Below are 21,507 nucleotides of genomic sequence, written 5' to 3' on the forward strand. Positions count from 1 at the left end.
AAGAATGAAATTAGAACACTCCCTAACACCATACACAAAAATAAACTCAAAATGGATTAAAGACCTAAATGTAAGGCTGGATTATTATAAAACTCTTAGAGGAAAACAGGCAAAACAATCTTTGACATAAATCACAGCAAGATCTTTTTTGATCCACCTCCTAGAGTAATGAAAATAAAAACAAAAATAAACAAATGGGACCTAATTAAACTCAAAAGCTTTTGCACAACCAAGGAAACCATAAACAAAACAAAAAGACAACCCTCAGAATGGGAGAAAATATTTGCAAACAAAGCAACTAACACGGGATTAATCTCCAAAATATACAAACAGCTCATGAAGCTCAATATCAAACAAACAAATAGCCCAATCAAAAAATGGGTGGTGGGGCTTCCCTGGTGGCGCAGTGGTTGAGAATCCGTCTGCCAATGCAGGGGACACGGGTTCGAGCCCTGGTCTGGGAAGATCCCACATGCCATGGAGCAACTAGGCCCGTGAGCCACAACTACTGAGCCTGCGCGTCTGGAGCCTGTGCTCCGCAACAAGAGAGGCCGCGACAGTGAGAGGCCCGCGGACCGCGATGAAGAGTGGCCCCCGCTTGCCACAACTAGAGAAAGCCCTCGCACAGAAACGAAGACCCAACACAGCCACAAATAAATAAATAAATAAATAAATAAATAAATAAATAAATAAATAAATAAATAAAAATAAGAAGGGATCTATCAATCCCTTTAAAAAAAAGGAAAAAAAAATGGGTGGAAGATCTAAAGAGACATTTCTCCAAAGAAGACATACAGATGGGCAACAGGCACATGAAAAGATGCTCAATATCACTAATTATTAGACAAATGCAAATCAAAAATACAATGAGGTATCACCTCAAACTGGTCAGAATGGCCATCATCAAAAAATCTACAAACAATAAATGCTACAGAGGGTGTAGGGCAAAGGGAACCCTCCTACACTGTTGGTGGGAATGTAAATTGGTGCAGCTACTATGGAGAACAGTATGGAGGTTCCTTTAAAAACTAAAAATAGAACTACCATACGGCCCAGCAATCCCACTCCTGGGCATATGTCCAGAGAAAACCATAATTTGAAAAGATACATGCACCCCAATCTTTACTAGAGCACTATTTACAATAGCCAGGACATGGAAGCAACATAAATGTCCATCAAAAGAGGAATGGATAAAGAAGATGTGGTACATATATACAATGGAATGTAACTCAGCCATAAAAAAGAACAAAATAATGCCATTTGCAGCAAGATGGATGGACCTAGAGATAGTCATACCAAGTGAAGTAAGTCAGACACAGAAAGACAAACATCATATATCGGTTACATGTGGAATCTAAAAAAAAAAAGGGTACAAATGAACTTATTTACAAAACAGAAGTAGGGTCATGGATGTAGAAAACAAACTTATAGTTACCAAGGGATAACGGGTGGAGGGATAAATTGGGAGATTGGGACTGACATATACACACTGCTATATATAAAATAGATAACTAATAAGAACCTGCTGTATAGCATGGGGAACTCTACTCAATACTCTGTAATGGCCTATATGGGAAAAGAATCTAAAAAAAAAGAGTGGATACATGTACATGTATAACTGATTCACTTTGCTGTACACCTGAAACTAACACACTGTAAGTCAACTATACGCCAATAAAAATTTTTTTAAAGTAATAAAGCAATGATTAGCTAACTGCATTTAATAATTTAAAAATAAACTCACTTATGATAAACTTTAGATGAATAAAAAGTCAACTATTTGGTATCTTTATCCACTATCATACCAATTAACTACGTTCTCATGAGATAATGTATAGGTAGTTAAAAAAAAAAACTGCTTTAACCTGCGTCACTTTAAATATATTTAATTTACTAAAATAGTGTTCACATCTGTGTGGAAAGATTTACTACAAGATTTATAAGGCAGTCTCACTGATCTGTAATACGTACTGTTTAAAAGAACCTTCACTGATTCTCTCAGACAGAATTTTCAAGAGATAAAATTAACTTGGATTCATTTTGAAATTTTCCTTATTACCAAATTAAAGGTATGAAAACAAAAAAGCAACTTCCAGTGCCACATGTGTGGTCAGAAAGAACTATTGCAATATTAACAGATATTTAACGTGAATAACACAACGCTAAATGCACAAAGCACCCTGACATGCTTGGCAATGACTTTTGCCAAGAGCTTTTACCCCTGCTTCTTACCAAAGATAGTGAGGACGAAATTTGTTTTGTTTTCTTTTCACGCTGATCTGATAAGCAACAAATTCAAGTTGTACACATGTCAAATTTTAAAATAAATACAATTATTTAATTAAGGGGGAAAAAATGGGCTCAATGTTATTATAGAGATGGTCAAAAAAACGTAACTCCATTGTCATTTGCAAACCATCAAAAAGGAACACTGTGGGAGAGTGGCCAAGATGGCAGAGTAGAAGGACACTAAGCTCACCTCTTCTCACAAGCACGATAAAATCACAACAATCTGCAGAACAACTATCGTTGAAAAAGACTGACACCTACTAGAAAAGATCGTCTACAGCTAAAGACATAAAGATGGACCACAGCAAGACTGGTAGGACAGGCAGGCTCATGATATAATTAAATCCCATACCCCCCAGGGTTGGCAACTCACAAACTGGAGAATAATTATACTACAGAGGTTCTCCAACAGGAGTGAGAGTTCTGAGCCCCACATCACGCTCCCCATCCTGGGGGTCTGGCACCGGGAAGAGGAACCCTGAGAGCATTTGGCTTTGAAGAGCAGGGGGCTTGACCAGAGGAGCTCCGGAGGACTGGGGGAAATAGAGACTTCACTCATAAAGGGTGCATGCAAAATCTCACGTGCACCAGGACCAAGAGCAAAAGCAGCAATCTGATAGGTATCTGGGCCTGATCTACCTGCTGGTCTTGGAGGGTCTCCTGGGGAGGCAGGGGGCGGCAGGGGGCGGCTATGGCCCACACTGGGGGCATAGACACTGGTGGCAGATATATCGGGAGAATATTCATCTGCATGAGCTCTCCTGGAGGCTGACATTCTGGCACCAAGACCTGGCCCCACCCACCAGGCTCTAGGCTCCAATGCTGGAATGCCTCAGGATAAACAACAAACTAGGTGCGGAAACAGCCATCAGCAGACAGACTGCCTAAAGACTTCCTGACCCCACAGCTGCCTCTATACATGGTCCTGCCCACCAGAGGACCAAGACCCAGCTCCACCTACCAGGGGGCAGGCACCAGCCCCACCTGCCAGGAATCTTACTCAACTATCTAGACCAGCCTCACTCACCAGAGGTCAGACACCAGAAGCAAGAAAACGACAACGACAGTTCTGCAGCCAACAGACCAAGTCTGCAAATGCAGGCCAGACCCTACCCTGGAAGCAGCTGGCCCTTGGCCCTTCCTTGGGTGATGAGAAGGAAGTGCACTGCTGGGGCGCATAGGACGTCTCTTACAGAGGGCCACTTCTCCAAGGTTGAGAAACAGAACCAACCTACCACATACATAAAAATACAAATAGCAATTTAGACAAAATGAAGCAATTTAGACAAAATGAAGCAATTTAGACAAAATGAAGCAATTTAGACAAAATGAAGCAACACCCAGACGAAGTAACAAGATAAAACGCCAGAAGAAAAACTAAGTGACGTCAAGGCAACCTACCCAAGAAAGAGTTCAGAGTAATGATCATAAAGATGATGAAAGAACTCAGAAGGAGAATAGATGCACAGAGCGAGAAATCAGAAGTTTTTTAATAAAGAATTAGAAAATATACAGAACAACCAAACAGAATTAAAGAATGCAATAATTGAACTGAAAAATATACTAGAAGGAATCAACAGTAGCCTAAATGAGGCAGAAGAATGGATTAGTGAGCTAGAAGACAGAGTAGTGGAAATCACTGCTACCAAACAGAGAAAAGAACGAAAAGAAATGAGGACAGTTTAAGAGACCTCTAGGACGACGACAAGTGCACAAATATTCATATTATAGGGGTCCCAGAAGGAGAAGAAAGAGAAAGGACTTGATAAAATATCTGAAGAGATAATAGCTGAAAACTTACCTAAGCTGGGAAAGGAAAAAGTCAACCAAGTCCAGGAAGCACAGAGAGTCCCATATAGGATTAACCCGCAGAGGAATACACAAGGACATATTGTCATAAAAATGAAAAAATTAAAGATAAAGAGAGAATATTAAAAGTAACAAGGGAAAAGCAAAAAATAACATACAAGGGAATCCTATAAGGCTATCAGCTGATTTTTCAGCAAAACCTCTGCAGACCAGAAGGGAGTGCACAATATAAAGTGATGAAAGAGAAAAACCGATAACCAAGAATATTCTACATAGCAAGGCTCTCACTGAGATTTGATGGAGAAAACAAAAGCTTTACAGACAAGTAAAAGCTAAAAGAATTCAGGAACATCAAACCAGCTTTACAGCAAATGCTAAAGGAACTTCTCTAGGTGGAAAAGAAAAGGATACAACTAGAAACAAGAAAATTACAAAATGGAAAAAAGCTCACTGGTAAAGGCAAACATACAGCAGGAAATCATTCACACACAAAACTAGTAGGGAGGTTAAAAGACAAAAGGAGTAAAATCATCTGTACCCACAATAAGGGTTTAAGGGATAGACAAAACAATTAGATGTAAAATACGAATTCAAAAACAGTGACCATGAGGGGAGAAGAGTACAAATGCAGGGTATCTAAAATGCATTTGAAATTAAGAGATCAGCAACTTAAAACAAGCACATATTTAACTAGACTGCTGTACAAAAACCTCACAGTAACCACAAAACAAAACCCTGTAATAGAAATACATACAAAAAAAAAAAAAGGAATGCAAAATAACACTAAAGATAGTCATCAAATCAGAAGAGAAGAGAACAAAAGAAGAAAGGGGAAAAAAAGACCTACAAAAACAAATCCAAAACAATTAGCAAAACGGCAATAGGAACATACATATGGATAAATACCTTAAATGTAAATGGACTAAATGCTCCAACCAAAAGACACAGACTGACTGAATGGAAACAAAAACATGACCCATATACTTGCTGCCTATAGGAGACTCACTTCAGATCTAGAGACACATACAAACTGAAAATGAGGGGAAGAAATGTTGTATCTTCTTCAATCCAAGAAGGAGATACAACAATTGTAAATATATATACACCCAACAGAAAAGCATGTCAATATATAAGGCAAACATTAACAGACATAAAAGGAGAAATCGACAGTAACACAATAACAGTGGGGGACTTTAATACCCCACCTTCATTAGTGGACAGATCACCCAGACAGAAAATCAATAAGGAAACACAGGCTTTAAACGACATTAGACCGGAGCGGCTTAATTGATATTATAAAGCATTCTATCCGAGAGTAGCAGAATACACATTCTTTTCAAGTACACATGGAACATTCTCCAGGATAGATCACACGCTAGGCCACAAAGCAAGCCTCGGTAAATTTAAGAAAACTGAAATAATAGCAAGCATCTTTTATGACCACAACACTATGAGATTAGAAATCGACTACAAGAAAACAACTGCAAAAAAAATAAACATGTGGAGGCTGAACAATATGCTACTAAACAACCAGTGGATCACTGAAGAAATCAAGGAGGAGATCAGAAAATACCTATAGACAAATGAAAATAAAAACATGATGATCCAAAACCTATGAGATGCAGCAAAGCAATTCTAAGAGGGGAGTTCTCAAATAAACAACAAACCTTATGCCTAAAGCAACTAGAGAAACAAGAACAAACAAAACCCAAAGTTAGGAGAAGGAAAGAAATCATAAAGATCAGAGCAGAAATAAATGAAATAAAGACTAAAATACCAATAGAAAAGATCAATGAAACTACAAGCTCGTCCTTTGAAAACATAAACAAAATTAATAAACCTTTAGCCAGAATCATCAAGAAAAAACGGGAGAGGGCCAGAAACAATAAAATCAGAAATGAAAAAGAAGTTATAACCGAGGGCACAGAAATACAAAGGGTCATAAGAGACTATTACGAGCAACAATATGCCAATAAAATGGACAATCTAAAAGAAATGGACAAATTCCTAAAAGGTATAATCTCCCAAGACTGAACCACAAAGAAATAGAAAATATGAACAGACCAATTACAAGTACTGATATTGAATCTGTGACTTTTTTAAATTAATTAAGCCATTTATATTTTTTATTGACGTATAGTTGATATATAATATTATGTGAGTTACAGGTATACAATATAGTGATTCACAATTTTTAAAGGTTATACTCCATATCTGCTATATTCCCCATGTTGTACAATATATCCTTGTAGCTTATTTTATACCTAATAGTTTGTGCCTCTTAATCCCCTACCCCTATATTGCCCCTCCCCTCTTCCTTCTCCCCGTGGTAGCCACTAGGTTTGTTCTCTATGTCTGTGAGTCAGCTTCTTTTTGTTATATTCACTAGCTGGTGTATTTTTCAGATTCCACATGTAAGTGATATCATACAGTATCTGTCTTTCTCTGTCTGACTTATTTCACTTAGCATAATGCCCTCCAAGTCCATCCATGTTGTTGCAAATGGCAAATTTTCATTCTCTTTTGTGGCTGAGCAGTACTCCATTTTATTCATGTATCACATCTTTATCCATTCTTCTGTTGATGGACACTTACGTTGCTTCCCTATTTTGACAACTGTAAATAATGTTGCTATGAACGTTGGGGTACATGTTATCTTTTTCGGATATACACATGTACCAATTTACACTCCCACCAACAGTGTACAATTGTTCCCTTTTCTGCAAAAATCCTCGCTAACATTTGTTATTTGTGTTCTTTTTGATGACAGCCATTCTGACAGGTCTGAGGTGATATCTCATTGTGGTTTTAATTTGCATTTCACTGATGATTTGTGATTTCGAGTATCTTTTCATGTGCCTGTTGGCAATCTGCATTTCTTCTTTGGAAAAATGTCTATTCAGTTCTTCTGCCCATTTTTTAATTGGGTTGTTTTTTTGCTGTTGTGTTGTATGAGCTGTTTATATATGCTGTATATTAATCCCTTATCAGTCATATCATTTCAATTTTTTTTCTCCCATTCAACAGGTTGTCTTTTCATTTTCTCCAGGGTATCCTTTGCTGTGCAAAAGCTTTTCAGTTAATTATGTGCTGAATCTGTGATTTTAAAACTTGCAACAATCAAAAGTCCAGGACCAGATGGCTTCACAGGTGAATTCTACCAAACATTTAGAGAAGAGTTAACACCTATCCTTCTGAAACTAATGCAAAAAAAAACTGCAGAGGAAGGAACATTCCCAAACTCATTCTATGAAGCCACCATCACCCTGACAGCAAAACCAGACAAAGATATCACACACACACACAAAAAAAAAAAGAAAAGAAAGAAAGAAAAGAAAATTTACAGGGCAATTATCACTGAAGAACATAGACACAAAAATCCTCAATGCGTGGCCTCCCTGATGATGCGGTGGTTAAGACTCCGTGCTCCCAATGCAGGGGGCCTGGGTTTGATCCCTGGTCAGGGAACTAGATCTCACATGCATGCTGCAACTAAGCAGCTGGTGAACCGCAACTAAGGAGCCTGTGAGGCTCAACTGAAGGAGCCCACCTGCTGCAACTAAGGAGCCCATGTACCGCAACTAAGGAGCTGGCGAGCCACAACTAAGAAGCCCTCGAACCACAACTAAGCAGCCTGCCTGCTGCAACTAAGGAGCCTGACTGCTGCAAGTAAGACCTGACTCAACCAAATAAATAAATAAATATTTTTTTAAAAAAAATCCCCAACAAAATACTAGCAAACCAAATCCAACAATACATTAAAAGGATCATACACCATCATCAAGTAGGATTATCCCAGGGATGCAAGGATTTTTCAGTATCCACAAATCAGTGTGATACACCACGTTAACAAATTGAAGAATAAAAACCATATTATCATCTCACTGGATGCAGAAAAAGCTTTTGACAAAATTCAACACCCATTTATGATAAAAACTCTCCAGGGGCTTCCCTGGTGGCACAGTGGTTGAGAATCTGCCTGCCAATGCAGGGGACACGGGTTCGAGCCCTGGTCTGGGAAGATCCTACATGCCGCGGAGCAACTGGGCCCGTGAGCCACAATTACTGAGCCTGCGCGTCTGGAGCCTGTGCTCCGCAACAAGAGAGGCCGCGATAGTGAAAGGCCCGTGCACCGCGATGAAGAGTGGCCCCCGCTTGCCACAACTAGAGAAAGCCCTCGCACAGAAACGAAGACCCAACACAGTCATAAATAAATTAATTAATTAATTAAAAAAAAAAAAAAGAAGAAAACTCTCCAGAAAGTGGGCATAGAGGGAACATACCTCAACATAATAAAGGCCATAAAGCCCATCCTGGGCTTCAAATAAAGATACTGTACTACTGTACTCTATACAGTACTGTACAGTAAAGTACACAAAAACACAACCACTTGTAGAGGATGCACCCACATGACAATGTACGCCAGACACGTGAACTAACTTACATGACTGGACATGTGAACACACGTTCTCATCTTTGAAAGTTCGCATCTTGAAGGTTCGTATGTAGGGGACTTACTGTACTCAGAAAACTATAAGATGCTAATGCAGGAAACAGAAGACGACACAAACAGATGGAAAGATACACCATGTTCTTAGACTGGAAGAATCAATATTGTGAAAATGACTATACTACCCCAGGCAATCTACAGTATCAATGCAATCCCTATCAAATTACCAATGGCATTTTTCACAAAACTAGAACAAAAAAATTTTTTAATTTGTATGTAGACACAAAAGACCCCGAAAGCCAAAGCAATCTTGAGAAAGAAAAACAGAGCTGGAGGAATCGGGATCCCTGACTTCAGACTATACTACAAAGCTACAGTCATCAAGACAGTATGGTACTGGTACAAAAACAGAAATACAGATCAATGGAACAGGAGAGAAAGCCCAGAGATTAACCCACGCCCATATGGTCACCTTATCGTTGACAAAGGAGGCAAGAATAGACAATAGAGAAAAGACAGTCTCTTCAGTAAGTGTGTGCTGGGAAAACTGGACAGCTACATGTAAAAGCACGAAATTAGAACACTTCCTAACACCATACACAAAAAACACTCAAAATGGATTAAAGACCTAAATGTAAGGCTGGATTATTATAAAACTCTTAGAGGAAAACACAGGCAGAATACTCTATGATATAAATCACAGGAAGATCCTTTTTGACCCACCTCCTAGAGTAATGGAAATAAAAACAAAAATAAACAAATGGAACCTAATTAAACTCAAAAGCCTTTGCACAGCAAAGGAAACCATAAACAAAAACACAACACTCAGAATGGAAGAAAATATTTGCAAATGATGCAATTGATAAGGGATTCATCTCCACAATCTACAAACAGCTCATGAAGCTCAGTATCAAAAAAACAAACAACCCAATCAAAAAATGGGCAGCAGGCCTAAACAGACATTTCTCCAAAGAAGACATACAGATGCCCAACAGGCACATGAAAAGATGCTCAATATCACTAATTAGAGAAATGCAAATCAAAACTACAATGAGGTATCACCTCATACCAGTCAGAATGGCCAACATTAAAAAGTCTACAAATAATAATGCTGGAGAGGGTGTGGAGAAAAGGGAACCCTCCTGCACTGTTGGTGGGAATGTAAATTGGTGCAGCCACTATGAAGAACAGTATGGAGACTCTACTTACCTCTGTGGAGTCATTCAGAAGGGACACTGTGGTGTCAGTGGGGTTAATGTTGATTGTCTTTAATTCAATTAGGTTATTTAGGGAATTTCCACCTAGGAAGAAAAAAGGGGGTAAAGGAATCAGACAAAGGAGTTTCTATTATATGACAGAAGATACTTTTTGAGTAAAGTAATTCAATTACCTGACACGACAACCAGGGAAGGCATGTAACTACTGTCAGCAGGATCCACTATCATTTTTAATCTATGAACAAGAACATCTGGGAAAATCTCCAAACGAATCCAATGCTTTAAAATAAAAAAAAAAAAAAAAAAGAGACTTCTTAGTAAAATTCAGCTATATTTTAGCTAGAAAGTATCACTAAAGCTTGACTCTCAATGAGATTTTTAAAATATATAATTTCACATGAGAGATAGAACTTGCCTTTAAGCTGGCAGAAACAAGAGTATTCTACTGCATTACTTGTTTATTAGAAGAATGTCTCCCTCTAAGCCCCAGAAATCATGTGTTTATAGACTCCTGACCTAGGGTGGTCCCTTAATACCCATCAAAGAGTAGGTTATAGAAAACGCTAGAGTCAAAGTGGAGGGAAAGCACCTTTCTCCAAGTCTAACTTGCATGTCTAGATGAGGCACACCCATATGTAAGTGCGAATAAAACAGCATTCCAAAGATAAACACATATTTGTTAGGATATATTAGAAAAACTTCTAACCAGAAGCAGAATCTGAACTCATACATTTTATGCGGGGGAATAAAACAAAACAAAACAAACCCTATTATACCCTCTATCAGTTATATAAAACCTATTACCTATACTGTTTAAAAATCTCTGACAATAAAAGCTGGATGGCATATTACTCTGCAACTTTAAAGTAATTATGAACTAAAACACAAAATGAGTACTGAGAGGTGCCATCACAGTATAACTTAGTAGGTTTTTCAAAGTTCGTGCTGAAGCCCTAAAAGGTAAAGCCATCTAAATGAAGTGTTTCTGGAAGTGCCCCCATGGCGCACTACCTTTCCTTGTGAGCCGGAGGACTGCCAGCAGGGCTCGCTGCCGTCAATGAGACGGGAAGCCTGGTTCACAGAGGATGACACGTTTAGGCTCTTCACCATCCGCGCCCAGCTATCCAGCAGCATTCCTGGCTGACTGTTGTGAGAGCGCTTCAGCTGTTTTCCAGAACGGCCACAAAATATTGCAGACTGTCCTATTTAATGGCGGTCAAACAGTGTTAATACTTGTGGGACAGAACCTTCACAACCAAGAAATAAATATTACATAGTGTTGAGCTCCTTACTTCAAGAAAATAGGAAGTTTCCAAATTAAAAGGAGCTAATAAATACCTAAAATGGCTTCAAAAAAACCTAGTCAAGGTATTTAACCCCAATTTATGAGATAAAGTTCATATAATGTTATGATTTATTCCACTGGACTCTCTTGAGTAACAACAGAGTGATACATTTCCAGATAGAACAATACATATAAGCTGGGGTGGGGGGGGGGGGGAGGGGGAAGTTCAGTAACTGTGCTTACAGAAAACATTCTTATCAAAAAAACCTTTCATAAATGCAACAAAAACAAATTTGTGAAGTTTCTACCTCCATTAATGGTAAATCTGGAAATTCATCTAGCTCTCCCATTGAGGACAACTAGAAGAGGCAGACAAAACATTTAAAGATAAATAAATCTTGAAAGTAGCAGAGTTAACAGGGTGATAAAGAATTATGGGACCAAAGTCAGAGAAAGGCTGAGATGCAAGGTGTCGAGATGAGCGCCCCATGGATCAGAGGCTGCTTTTCCCCAGTGTATTTGTCAGTTTCTAAGGGGAACCTTAAAGAGGACACATGACACTTCTGATGGCTTCCTAGGGGGAGGGGGCCAGGAACTGGACTCCAGAGCTCACCAGGAAAGAAGGGGATGGCCACAGAAAAACTCACACTTTGGGCTGGGATCCCAACAGGAAGAACCCCTAGAGGAAGGGTGAACTCTGCAGGGTTGTCTGTTTGTTTTCAGTTTGCAGCTCTGCATGAAATCACCTCAGTCAATGAAACTGGATTGAAGTGAGCCCACATAGTTACTTACCCCAATTACCTAGAAGATCAACCCTCTCCCCTCCAATCCCTGGAGAAAGATAATATCTGAGGCCTCAAATTGACTCCAGAAATAATTTTTTAAACATAATGTCCAGTACATGATGGAATATGAGACAAGAAAACATGACTAAAAGCTATGAGAATGACAGACAATAGAAAGAGACCCAAAGAGGCTCCAGATATTAGAGTTATAAGATACAAATTTTATAATAACTATACTCACTATGTTTGAAAAGACACTGAATATCTCAGCAGAGCATTGGAAACTATTTTTTAAAAAAGAAAGAAAGACTAGAACTGTTAAATACAGTAATTAAAATTAAAAATTCAATGAATAGGTTTACCAGCAGACTAGACTCAGGAGAAAAGAGAATTAGTAAAAAATATCTAGAATGAAAAACTGAAGAGCAAAAGTTTAGAAAACATAAATGAGAAGGTGAAAGACTTAGAAGACAGAGATAAGAGTAACAGGTGAAAGAGGAGCCCCAAAAAAGAAGGAAAAGAAAATAGGGCATCGATAATACTGGAAGAAATATTGACTGATGGAAAATTTCCCAAGACCAACAAAAGATATCAAGGCACAGATTTTAAAAGCCCTACTTTGAAAGTTGGAAGAGAAGATCTTAAATGTTCTTACTACACACACAAAAAAGGGTAATTATGTGAGGTGATGGATGTGTTAACTACCAACCTTACTGTGGTAATCATTTTGCAATATATATGTACCAAATCATCACACTGAACACTTTAAACTTACACAATGTCATATGTCAATTAAAGCTCAAAAAACCTGGAAAATTAATTAACTAGAAGCTCTACTAACCACAGAAAGATAAATACAAAGAAACACATATGTGCACACATGTAAAATTTGTGTAAGACAGAGACAAGAGTACCTCAAAAGCAGGCTAAGGGGGAATACAAAGACTGAACAGCTTTAATGGAACAGTAACTAGATTTGCACCTGACTTCAGCAGAAAAAATATAAACCAAATTACAATGGAATAGTATTTTTAAAGTGCTGAAAGAAAAGTCCCAGCAAAAATATTTTTCAAAAATAAAGGAGAAATAAAGACACACAAAAAGAGAATTCATAACCACAGAGATGCATTAAAGAAAATATTAAGGGCCATTCTTTAGGCAGGAGAAAAATGATGATGGATGAAAAGTGAAACACACAAAAAGGAATAGAAAAAAAACTACAATATTAAGTATGTGAAAAAAATCTTGACAAATATTACAGAAAATAACAATCATATGCCTTGTATTGTTTAAAATTTACATGTGTAAAATTTTTAAACACAATAATAAAAACATGGTAATTTAAATCACAATGAGGGTTAATGAAGTTAAAGGGATCTCAGGTCCTTGCATTGCTTAGGAGGAGGGTAAAAATACTAAATAATATTAGATTTTATAAGTCAAAAAAGGATGTCACAATATCTTGAGTAACTACTAATACCAAAAATGTATACAACATACACTACTCATATAGTATATGAATACACACTAAACGTGTGTAACTTCTAAGCCAAGTGTGTGTGTTGGGGAGGTGGTGGTTCGCTAACTAATAAAGAACGTTATCAGTCCAAAGAAAGATGGAATGGAGAAAAAAGGGAACAGAAAACAGGCGGAACAACAACAAAGAAAACCACTAAGAAGTTGATCAATTAAAAAAAAATATTTCAGTAACTGCCTTTGATGTAAATAAATACCTAAATGATCCAAATAAGAGACAAAGATCATCACATTGGAATTTTTTTAAAAAACAAAACTATCTACAACCTCCACTAATCAACAGATTACTGAAATATTGAGTTTAGGTAAAAGGCTAGAAAAAGATACACTAAGCAAACACTAACTTCACCATAAAACTGCAGGACACATTCTTTCAGGCACGCATAAAACATGTGTAAAATCCCATTATATGCTGAGTCTTACGATCATACAAAAGTTTCCCCAAAAATGCCGAAGATCAGTCAGGATACACAATCTGAATGCAATGCAGAAACCAATAAATATATAGAGGTAGAAAATGCGGACACGGTTGAAAATTTAAAAATCGATGAAAATAAGAAAATAATTCCAATGGAATTTTAAAAATACTTTTAAATGAATGATTATGAGATATTATTACATATCAGCATTACAGGATACAGCTTAAGCCATGCTTAAAGATAAATTTACAATTTTAAGTTCATATATTAGAAAATATGAAAGTGAGAAATTAATGAACTAATAAGCATTTGGGGCGGGGGTGGGGCACAGAATCAACGTAAACCTAAATTCCATAGGAAAAAGAAATGAAAAAAATATGAGAGACAGCAATTCAAAGTCAAAAGCTGGTTCTTTGAGAAGACTAATAAAATTGATAAACCCATGGCAGGCTGATCAAAAACAAAACAAAACGGGAAAGTATTCAAAGTTAGCCTTGAAAAGGAGACAGCTCTGCAGATTCTACAGATTTCCTTCATAAAGATAAGAGAATATTACAAATTAGGACTAGAAAGGAACTTCCTCAACATGATAAAGGCTATTTATGAAAAACCCACAGCTAACATTATATTCAGTGCTTAAAGACTGAAAGCTTCCCCGCTAAGTCCAGGAACAAGACAAGGATGCCTACCCTTGCCACTTCTCTTCAACGTAGTACTGGAAGATCTAGCTGAAGCAATAAGACAGGAAAAAGAAATATAAGGTATCCAAATTGGAGAAGAAGAAGTAAAACTATCCCAGTTCACAGACAACATGATCTTACATGCAGAAAACCCTAAAGACTCCACCAAAAAAACCTGTCAGAGCTAATAAATGAATTCAGCAAAGTTGCTGGATATAAATTCAACACACAAAATGTGTTGAAAACATGCAGTGTATGTGTGTAGTGTATATTTCTATACACTAGCAACAGATATTCCAAAAAGGAAATTTTGAAAAATAATTTAATTTAATATAGCATGAAAGATAAACACTTAGGAATAAATTTAACCAAGAACGCCTAAGACTTATACACTAATCACAAAACACTGCTGAACGAAATTAAAGAAGATCTAAGTAAATGGAAAGACAACTGACAATTCTGTCCAAAGTGATATACAGAGTCAATGCAATTCCTACCAAAATACTGTTTTTTACAGATGCAGAAAAATCCATCCCAAAATTCATATTGACTTCCAAGGGATACCAAATAGTCAAAACAATCTTGAAATAGAACAAAGTTGGAGGATTCACATTTCCCAATTTCAAAACTTACTACAAAAGCTATCATAATCACTGTGTATGGTGTGGTACTGATGTAAGGATAGGCAAATAGACCAATGGAATAGAATCAAGAGCCCAGAAAAAAAACTCTCACATCTATGGTCAACTGATTTTCAAAAAGGCTGCCAAGACCATTCAATGGTGAAAGGACAGTCTTTTTAACAAATAGTGTGTGGAAAACTGGATACACATGTAAAAGAATGAAATTATACATTATACCATGCATAGAAATTAACTCAAAGTGGTTCAAAGACCTAAATTAAAGTTAAAACTATAAACCTCTTATAAACATAGGGGCTGATCTTCACAACTCTGGATTTAAGCAATGATTTCTAAAGTTGACCCAGAAGTAAGTATGACACCAAATGCACAGGCAACAAAAGAAACAATAAATTAAATTTCATTAAAATTTAAAACTGCATCACAGAATCCCATCAAGAGAGTGAGAAAACAACCCACAGAATAGGATAAAATATTTGCAAATCACATATCTGATTTAATGTCCACGATATATAAAGAACTCCTACAACTCAATATCAAAAGTTTTAAAATTGAATTGACATGCCCCCCCGCAAAAGATATACAAATGGCAAAAAGCATATGAAAAGTGGCTCAATGTCATTTGTCATTAGGGAAACTCAAATCAAAATCACAAGATACTATTTTGCACCCATTAGGATGGCTATAATTTTAAAAAAGAAGAAGAAAATAACAAATGTTGGTAAGGATGTGGAAAAACTGGAACAGCAAAAACATTGCTGGTAGGAATGTAAAATGGTGCAGCCAGTATGGAAAACATTTTGGCGGTTCTTCAAAAAGTTAAAGAACTACCTAATGACCCTGCAATTCTACTCCTAGTTTTGAAAATTGGGACTCAAACAGATTTGTACATCAATGTTCACAGCAACATTATTCACAATAGCTGAAAGGTATAAATAACCCAAATGTCCATTAAGAGATGACTGGATAGGCAAAATGTGGTATACACATACAATGGACTATTACTCAGCCATGAAATGAAGTTCTGACACATGCTACAACATGGATGAACCTTGGAAACCTAATAATGCAAGGTGAAAGAAGTCAGACACACAAAAACACAAATTTTGTGTGGTTCCACTTATGCATGAGGTACCTAGGGTTGTCAAATTCAGAGAGATGGAAAGTGGATTAGAGGTTGCCAGGGGTTGGGGGAGGGAAGAATGGGGATTATCGCTTACTGGGTACACTCCTATTTTGGAATGGTGAAAAAGTCTCTGAAATAGATAGTGATGACAGTGTGCAGTATTCCCTTAATTGTACATTTAAGAGTGATTAAAATGGCAAATTTTATGTTGTATATATTCTACCATAATAAAAAAATATATACTAAAAGATATACAAATAAAAAGACTCACTCTCCGTCTCTCCAATCCCACATCCCATCCAACGAAACGTTTACTAGTTTCTTGAGATCCTTTTACTGTTCTTTATGGAAATACAAGCAAACAAACCCTGTTATTCTAGCTCCAGTGACCACTCCTTGCTTGAAGAAAAAGCAGCAATTCCTCAAGTGGGTAGGACCATCTTTCCTGTCCTGCTGTGCACACAGTACAGTGCTCACCATATAAATACGAACTTTAAAGAGCAAAGTTAAGTACATTTGTTTCCACAATAATTATCTCATTAATCATAAGTCTGATGAAAGAGAACATAACCAGTCTACTATACCTGGTTCATTTATTCTGCCAAATGTATGCCTGGTGTTGTGTTTTCTGGTTTTGAAACAAGTTTCACAAAAATCAAAGTCATCACAGTTTCTGCATTTGAATCTAGATCCATTGATGGGAAACATCTGACAGCCATCACACCTGTTTTTAAAATAGCCATCGAGTTGAAAAGAAAAAGCTGAGGTCATTTATTAAATTTAATTCCAAAGAAAACCACCCCTCCCAAACAAATCTAGCAATATAAAAATAAAAACTCACGTAACGCCAGGATGAATACTAGGTACCAACTCCATTTCTGATAACAGCCCAGTCCAGTGAGACTGCTGAGGAAAGTCGACAATAACATCTTTTCCATTGGCACTGAAAGCTAGGACAGAATAGAAATTGTCTGGAACATCTTTGTCACCAATAAAAACCTAAAATTAAAATTAAATCTATACCTAGCTATGGGATATTATATTATAGTTATTTCTGTTTTACAAAGAGTACTTCTCTTTTAGAGAGACATACTAAGATACTTATGGATGAACTAACACATGATGTCAATCAGGGATTAGCTTCAAAATAACGGAGGGAGGGGATCATGGATGAACAACTTTGGCCAGGAGTTCACCAACTGTTGAAGCCAGGTGATGGGTACACAGAAGCTCAGTATACTATATTCTCTACTTCTGTATATGTTTGAAATTTTCCGCAATAAGAAGGTTTGTTTAATTACGCCAAGCAAAAACTCCATTCAGTTATCTTAGGGAATAAAAATTACATTAATAACGTTTAGACATCTATTGCCCTTTGGTGAAAGCTACTCCAAACATTAACTTCTAAACCAAGTTATTATTTAAATTTATCTTTGTTTTGATTTGTAAAACTTTGAAGAATCTCTTAAGTAAAGAAAACTGTTAAAGTAAAATGTTAAATAGCTTATTTGTTCTTATGTAACCTAAGAAATACTAACACTCCTGTACCACCATTGCAGCCACTTCTAATCTAAGCTGTTTGACAGTAAGAGTTTTCTACAAGACTGAAACAAGAAAAAACAAAGAGGGCTTCCCTGGTGGCGCAGTGGTTGAGAATCTGCCTGCCAATGCAGGGGACACGGGTTCGAGCCCTGGTCTGGGAAGATCCCACATGCCACGGAGCAACTAGGCCCGTGAGCCACAATTTACTGAGCCTGCGCTCCGCAACAAGAGGGGCCACGACAGTGAGAGGGCGGCGCACCGCGATGAAGAGTGGCCCCCACTTGCCGCAACTAGAGAAAGCCCTCGCACAGAAACGAAGACCCAACACAGCCATAAATAAATAAATAAATAAATAAACCCAAAAGTTTAAAAAAAAAACAAAACTAACACAGCACATATTTAAAAAAAAAAAAAGAAAGAAAAAGAAAAAACGAAGAAAAATAGCACTGAGGGAGTTTAAAGATAAAATAAAACCACACATATACTTGGATCATTTCTCATGCAATTGTTAAAATGGACACAGTATACCTTTTAAACTATGCCATGTGTTTGATCTGAAATCTCAAGAATATCAGATTAAATATAAGCTGAGGAGAATTTTGTGTTTCCAGTTGCTAACTCGTAACATTTGCACACATCCATTTCTTAAATTTAGTCCTAAATTCTTACACAGCATTGAGAAAAGAGAGAAGAACACTGAGGAAGCTAGCCATTTGGCAGAAGGATGGACAGAACAAGTTTACAGAACCCCAACATTAGACAAGGCCACCCTGACACTGTAACAGACTGAGATAAAACCAGAACTACTCTTTAACATATCTGGTCACATTCAATCTAATCCAAACCACAAACCCATCCTGGCTGCTCTGCTTCCTTGCTCATCATAACCTCACTGTGAGTCCATTGTTCTTCCTTCTAAATAATCCTCATTAAGATTCTTAGAATTACCCCATTCCTTGAACCCCTCCCAAAATACACAATGCAAACCCCATTAGTCTTTGTTACACCCACTTATGGAGACACCCCATTTTCCAGGGTATGCAACCTCCCAAGTTGCAGTGAGTTAATACATCTGACTCTGTCCAACAACAGGTGTACTCCTGGTCTACAGAGCACTGAAAAGCAAAACAACACTATTTACGTATCATAAGGCTTGCTTTCCACTTGTTTTTCTTGCCCTTGAATGAAAAAATAAAAAGTTACATTAGCTGATGAAAAGCTGGCACTTGGGAGTTTTCTTGCCTGGTGAACATTACCTTTCACAACCCCCGCACTCTGATGAGTCACAGATCCCCACTTGTACTTCGGTGTGGTAACTGAGGCTTTGACGCGAACTTTATCACCAATCTTGATGTGAGAAGGGGAGCTTGGTGGAGGATAGCCTAGAGATTCCAATTTAAAAAATGAACTATAATTAGCATTCATTTCTGGGAACTCTGAATCTAACTAAGAAAGACAAAAGAACTTAATGAAGAATGTTCTCACCTATAAGTTCCACATGAATATACCTAACCCAGTAGGTGCCTCCTTTCTGCTGCCAGTCACACTGCACATTGAGGTCATGTAATCCATCTCTATCCAACTTGATAACTTTGCCCACATCTCCTTCACACACTTCTTCGTATGTTCGACAGCATCTAACCATCATTCCCACCTAAAATTAAGTTAAAAATCCAGTCCAGTATACAGGTAAAATGATCAACTGTAAGTAGTATTACTCTAGTCCTAAGAAAAATTTCCTCTACCCCCCCAGCATGCTCTCAGAATCATTTTACACTAAAAGGAACCAGGGCTCTTTAGAAAACTGCCTGGTTCGATGTCTGGGGCAGGAAATATACAAGATGAATTTGGATCAACTCGTGCCATCAAGCAAGGGAGCTATCCAAGATTAATCGGGTCCCTCAAAAGAACAACCTGACCAAAAGGAAAATGGCTGAAACACATCAAATCCATAACAGCCAATAAATTCATCATAATGATAATAAGCAAAATAAAGGTTCTTGGTCATCTTTTTAAGTACCAGGGCACCAATTCACCACTATGAAAACTGATAACACAAGCAAACAAACAAAAAACAACCATTTATTCTGCCTTTTCTGTGTATACAAACTATATTATAGTTTATCAACCAGAGTTGATAAGAAAGTTTTCTTCAACGAACAGAACTCCAGCTAATAAATTTGGAAGGGATGACAAATTTAGAAAATCACTATTGTGGGACCCTTCTTGATGGGTCTAGATAATGACATTAATGGCTACTGAAGCGCCAAGATGGACAATTTAATAGAGAACGGATGGCGTAGACGACAAGTGATGCTGCACGTCGGTCCGTACGATACATTCTTTCCCAAGATGCAGCCTGAGTCCGCTCACCCTCCAGCCCTCACTTTGACTTTACAGGAGGTGCAGAGGAGAGGGAGGAAGATGTGGGCCAACGTAATTTTAGCCACAAATAAATGGCATGAAAAGGAAAAAAAGAGGGAGAAACTGTTCTAGGGTAAAAAGACACATCACCCAAATGTGAGATGCGTGATCTTGTTCGTATCCAACTCTTAAAAAATGACTATAACAAGCCATTTTTGAGAAAATTGGGAAAATCTGAGCAAGCATTAGATATAAGATGATAGTAAGGAATTATTGTTTATTCTGTTAGGCAATGCTAGGTAACAGTAATGTCGTTATGTTAAAAATAAAATCCTTTATCTATTAGCGATACATATTGTTGACATATTTACATGAGAAATGAGATGATTTCTGGGATTTTCCTAGAAGTATACTAACTAGAACAGAAGAATTAAAACAGGAAAAGAAAGGATTTAAGGTTAGAAAGGACTACATAAAGAGCATAACTAAATGTTTAAAATTAGATGGCAATGAGAATAACATTTTTTTTTTAAAAGCAAAAACAGATTGTAAAAGTGTCCGAAATGGGGGTCACTGAGAAGCACAGGGCTGTGCGCCACGTCACTGCGGACGAGCCCCTTTTGCTCTCTGGCTCTGGTACACCCCCCCCCCCCTTGCTCATCTTCTGCTCCCCCGTCCTCTGCTGCAGCCACAGTGGCCTCCCCTGCTGGGTGCTGCACCCTCCCTCTCTGGCTTTCTGAGATGCTCAGACATTTGCTGAATGAAAACCTAAACAAAGTTCCAGCCTAAGACAATTACTCACCTGAATATTCTCTCTCACGTACACAGCATAATCATCATTACTCAGGAAATCAGCTCGCTTTTTATACGTCTGGCTCTCTGTTACAACAGCACCAGTAGACTACAAAAGACAAATACATTTTTTTAAATGGTGAACCAGATAAACCTACTTAAAAAGAAAGTAGTTTGTGGAATCTGTAATATTAAAAAAGAAAGTATAAAATATTATCCTATGTTTTCACTATAAAATTCTTCATTTAAAAGAGACTAATAGCAACAGGATTGTAAGCAGAATAAATCTCAAAAGCTGAAAGTATAGAAAATTTCTGAGCCATATCCAAATTAATCCCATAAAACAACTGGCTCAGATCAGAAGTCAATGTGTCCTGTAAATAATGATTTTTTATTAAGATCTTCTCTAATGGCTACCCAACATCATTAGATGTTGGAACAAGGGTCTGTCTTAAAGCTAAAAGTAATTAAGAGACAGAAAACCCAGGCAGCACTTCGTAGCTTTGCCTCGTGCCCAGCAGAACCGCAGAGGGGCCCATGGAGTGGTGCAGAGGAATCCAGAGCTCAGGACA

General features: G+C 37.5%; 1 protein-coding gene across 6 annotated transcripts in view; it reads right to left on the reverse strand.

Moving 5' to 3' along the window:
• The window catches only part of HERC2 (HECT and RLD domain containing E3 ubiquitin protein ligase 2), a 217,936-nt gene that overhangs the window by 74,981 nt on the left and 121,448 nt on the right, over positions 1–21,507 (reverse strand). For all 6 annotated transcript variants that reach the window (XM_059927751.1, XM_059927750.1, XM_059927749.1 and 3 more), the window contains 8 exons: positions 20,946–21,044; positions 19,265–19,433; positions 19,036–19,161; positions 17,079–17,187; positions 16,822–16,961; positions 10,777–10,967; positions 9,939–10,044; positions 9,758–9,849 (listed from right to left, as the gene is read on the reverse strand). In XM_059927751.1, the coding sequence (XP_059783734.1) occupies positions 9,758–9,849; positions 9,939–10,044; positions 10,777–10,967; positions 16,822–16,961; positions 17,079–17,187; positions 19,036–19,161; positions 19,265–19,433; positions 20,946–21,044 (1,032 nt within the window). The remainder of the gene's footprint in view (positions 1–9,757; positions 9,850–9,938; positions 10,045–10,776; positions 10,968–16,821; positions 16,962–17,078; positions 17,188–19,035; positions 19,162–19,264; positions 19,434–20,945; positions 21,045–21,507) is intronic.

Source organism: Balaenoptera ricei, chromosome 7 (assembly GCF_028023285.1).
Source record: "Balaenoptera ricei isolate mBalRic1 chromosome 7, mBalRic1.hap2, whole genome shotgun sequence".
NCBI classification, from domain to species: Eukaryota; Metazoa; Chordata; class Mammalia; order Artiodactyla; family Balaenopteridae; genus Balaenoptera; species Balaenoptera ricei.